Here is a 3,873-nt window from a genome sequence, read left to right as displayed (position 1 = left end):
GGATGGCTGGGGGGGTCCGGGGGTGTTTTCCCATCCCGACTGATCCCGATTCCCGGAATTCTCGCTCCCGTGCAGGCTGCCTGGCGCCTGTACTCCACGGATGTGAGCCGGGTGTACCTGACGGCCACGTGGTGTTACTACGACAGCCTCCTGCCCGCCTTCAGGTAGGCGGGAGGAGGCGAGGGCTGGGGGGCTCCCGGGGGTCCCTGTGGGGATGAACAGCCTGGGAAACCAGGAGGGACCTTGTGGAACCATCGGGGGCTCGGTGGAGTGGAGCAGCACCGACACCTTCCCAGGATGGGAGCCCAGCACGGCGTCTGCTGAAGGAGCCTCCCTCATCCTCATCATCCTCACAGCGCCCAGCAGCCATCCCATCCCCTCCTACCCCACTCATAGCCTTCCTCCAGCACCACAGGGAACAGGATGGTGCCTCGGGGACCCCATGGCTGTGGTGGTGGAGCCACAGATGGACAGGAGCTGGTTCCAGGCCTGGACCCAGCTGGACACGGGGGGTCCAGTGGGAGCCCCATGTCCCTTCCCTGCAGCGTCTCCCTCCCGTGACCCCTGGGATGTTGCCATTGCGGGTGGATCCAAGGCTCTCCAAAGGTTTTCCAGACCTCTCTTCCAGACCCCGAGGGTTTGCCACATCCCTGTGCCGCATCCCTGCCCTGCCTGCGTGTCCTGCCCTCCTCTGACCGAGTGACAAATTCATCCTTCTGTCCCACACTTAATTTTTCCAAAGGCAGGGCTTTTAACAGCCCCAGCCCTGACTCCCAACTTCCCGAGCATCACCCCGGATCCGGGGAGTCGCTGGGGGCTCTGCTGACCCTCCTGCTGCGCCAGGAGCTGTTTTCCCTGCAGTGCAATTCACACAGAGCCAGATTCGATCCCTGCTGGATCTGAGCTTTCCCCTCCTGGCTGCTCCAGCAGCGCCCAGGATCTGATGGTGACAGGTCCCCGTGTCCCCACCCCGTCCCAGGTTTGTCCTTGCCTGATCCATCCCTCTCAGCACATCCAACCCTTCCCTCTGTGGAATCCTGTCCCAGGACTCCTTCTTAGCCCCATCACCCCTAATTAAGAAACCGTCTTTTGAACAAAAATGCTGATTTTTTTTTTTCTTGTTTTGCTCCGGTTTTGCTTTGGTTCGCGCTCAGGAGGACCCGGCGCTGCTCAGCCTCGTTTCGCTCATTTCGTTTGCTTTGGAAATTTTAATTTCTCCCCGTTTTTATTTCACCCCGACCTCAGAGAGCTGGTCCTTATGTTTGAGCATTTGCACCGGGTTCGCAACGGAGGATTTAGGAATTCAGAGGTGAAAAAATGGCCCGACAGTGCCCCACCGCCCTACCACTCCTTCACCCCTGCCCAGAAAAGCGTCAGCCTGGCCACATGTGCAGGGGAAAGGTAGGAGGGGGCAGCCCCCGTGTTCTCCCTCCTCTCTGCTCTGTCTCCTCTGCTCCTCTGTGCCCTCCTGCGATGTCACTGTCACTGCCAGACCGGACCCCAGAGATGCCACCACCCCAAACTGACCCTGCTCGCCACTCGTGCTGAGCATCCCTCCTGCTCCTGGTTCTGCTCCCAGCTCTGTTCCAGCTCCAGAAGGGGCAGATTTGATCCAGAGGGACGCTCTGGGCTGTTGTACCTTCGTGAGGTCACCTCGCTGCCCTTTTTATGTGGCCGTGACCCCGGGATGTGGCACAGGGTAACCAAACGTGGCACGAAATCCCTTGGCAAGGGCAGCGGTGCCATCCCGGTGGGATGGAGCCGTGTGGCTGCACTCCAGAGCCCGGGAAGGAGCAAATCCCAGAGCCTGGGGCTGTGAAGGGCTCCAGCTGCCCATGAAGAGGGGCAAGAGAGGGGTTGAGGTTGCCCTGCTGCTGATGGCGGCTGCTCTGCACCGTGCCCCTTGTCCCCTCTGCCTGAAGAGCATCCCGGAGATGCCAGCGTGCCACCACCGCTGGCCACCCCCCAGGACATCGGGCCAGCGCCAGGGTTAGGTGGGGAGAGGCCTCGTGCCTCAGTTTCCCCCGTGATGCCACATCAGCAGGGCTGAGGCTGCAGGTGTGGGGCTGAGCGGGACCTGCTCCCCCAGGTGAGTTCGGGGCTTGGGGGGCTCCTCCCTGGGCTCCGTGCCCAACCAGGAACTGGCAGGGGAAGGACCGAACCCCACTCGGGGGCCTGAGCCTGCCCATCTCCCCCGCGAGCATCACCTCTCACAACATCTCATCTTCTCTCTCTCTCCTCCCCTCTCCCGCTCACCCTCCTCCTCCTCCTCCTCTCCATCCCTCCACCCTCCCCCCACACCCGCCATGCCCCCACTCCCCCCAAGCTGGAATGAGGAGGACGCGCAGCCCCACAGGTGTTTACGCCTCAGGTAACGCTCGCCCCCGAGCCCCGACGGGGTTTGCGGGGCCACCACGGTCCCTCTGCTCGGCGACCGTCCCCAAATCCTTCTGGCAGAGCCGAGGAACCGCACAGGTGTTTATGCAGGACCTACACAAACACCCTGCCCTCCCAGCAGCGGCGGGGCTGTCGCACTCACCGGTGGCGCTCCGGGGGACGGGAACGCGGTGGCCCGGGACGCTCCGCTCCCCGCCGGCCGTGGCTGACTCTCTTTTCTCCTGTGTCTCTACCCTGCCCCTCCAGCCCCATCTTTAGTGGTAAGAGGAGGCTCTTGCAGACGTGGGGCACGTGGAGACGGAGGTACCGTGTCCTGCCTGTCCCGCCGGAGAGCGGGGCAGGGAACCCCGGGATGCATGGATGCGCTCCCTGCCTGGGTGCCTGCGGCATGGAGAGGGCTGGGGACTGAGGCTCGGGGGGTGGAGGCTGAACTGGGTGTCCGTCCGCAGGGCAGGGGGGCTGTGCACGGCCTGGGCTGAGCTGACTGTCCCCTCTGTCCCCAATGTCCCTTACTGCCTCAGTTTTCCCGTCGTGCAGCGTGGATGAGCACGGGCTGCTGGTGACACTTGGATAAATCCCGTAAATCCCATCCCACCTGTGTGCTGCAGCCTGATTCCCGGGACACCGCCCTTCCCACCCTCTGGCACAGCCGCTGGATGTGTGGGATGTGTGGCAGCCCCCCTGCCTGCACGGGGAAGGGCTGGGAGCCCCCTGTCCTGCCTGTTCCCTGCCTGTGGAAATCCAAGAGTGTCCCCAAACACCGGGGTTCCATGAAGCCTGTCCTGCAGCAGCTGTGGGATTCACTCTGTGTCCTCCCCGGCTTTGGGGTCTTGAGCTGTGTGTCCCCTTGAGCTGTGTATCCCCTTGAGCTGTGTTTGGGGTCTGTCATCATGCAAAACACGGGGGGTTTGTGTAGGTCCTGCATAAACAATGCCTGGTGTTTCCTCCCAGCCCAGCAGAGCCGCTGGGTTTGGGAGCAGAACTCGCGTTAGGGCAGGAGCAGAGCCTGGATTGGGAGGTGCAGCCTGGAGGAGGAGGAGGAGGAGGAGGATGAAGCGGCTTGGCCGGGTTTGGACACCCCGTGCCAGCAGAGATGGAGCAGGAGCAGAGCTCTGCTCCGCTCAGAGGTGGCTCTGCCGCATGTCCCCTGCTGCCACAACTGTCTGTCCCCTCTCTCCTGGTCTGTCACCTCCTCTCTCTGCTCTTGGGACCAAAACAAGGGGTTTAAAGAAGCAACCCCAGAGCTGCCCCTGCACGAACCGCCTGCTCCTGGCCTGGTTCATGCCCATCACCTGCCGGGGGCTCTCTGTGAGCTCAGCACGGCCACCCCCACTTCACCCCAGGGACCACCCCTTCCCCACGCCCCTAACGCCGCCCTCCCGCTGCCCCCCCACGCAGCAACAAGATGGGCATCAAGGAGCGGATCCGGCTGAGCAGCTCCCAGCGCCAGGGCAGCCGCGGCCGGCAGCAGCACAG

At 63.2% G+C, this 3,873-nt stretch overlaps 1 protein-coding gene across 1 annotated transcript in view; it reads left to right on the top strand.

Moving 5' to 3' along the window:
- Positions 1-3,873, top strand: part of KCNQ4 (potassium voltage-gated channel subfamily Q member 4) — a 15,357-nt gene that overhangs the window by 9,183 nt on the left and 2,301 nt on the right. Inside the window, exons 3-6 of the mRNA XM_017736112.1 lie at positions 34-164; positions 1,246-1,401; positions 2,327-2,371; positions 3,796-3,872. Of these exons, the coding sequence (XP_017591601.1) occupies positions 34-164; positions 1,246-1,401; positions 2,327-2,371; positions 3,796-3,872 (409 nt within the window). The remainder of the gene's footprint in view (positions 1-33; positions 165-1,245; positions 1,402-2,326; positions 2,372-3,795; position 3,873) is intronic.

Source organism: Corvus brachyrhynchos, unplaced genomic scaffold, assembly GCF_000691975.1.
Source record: "Corvus brachyrhynchos isolate BGI_N302 unplaced genomic scaffold, ASM69197v1 scaffold65, whole genome shotgun sequence".
NCBI lineage: Eukaryota > Metazoa > Chordata > Aves > Passeriformes > Corvidae > Corvus > Corvus brachyrhynchos.
The sequence above is the reverse complement of the archived record's forward strand: the minus strand, read 5'-3'. Positions and strand labels throughout refer to the sequence as shown.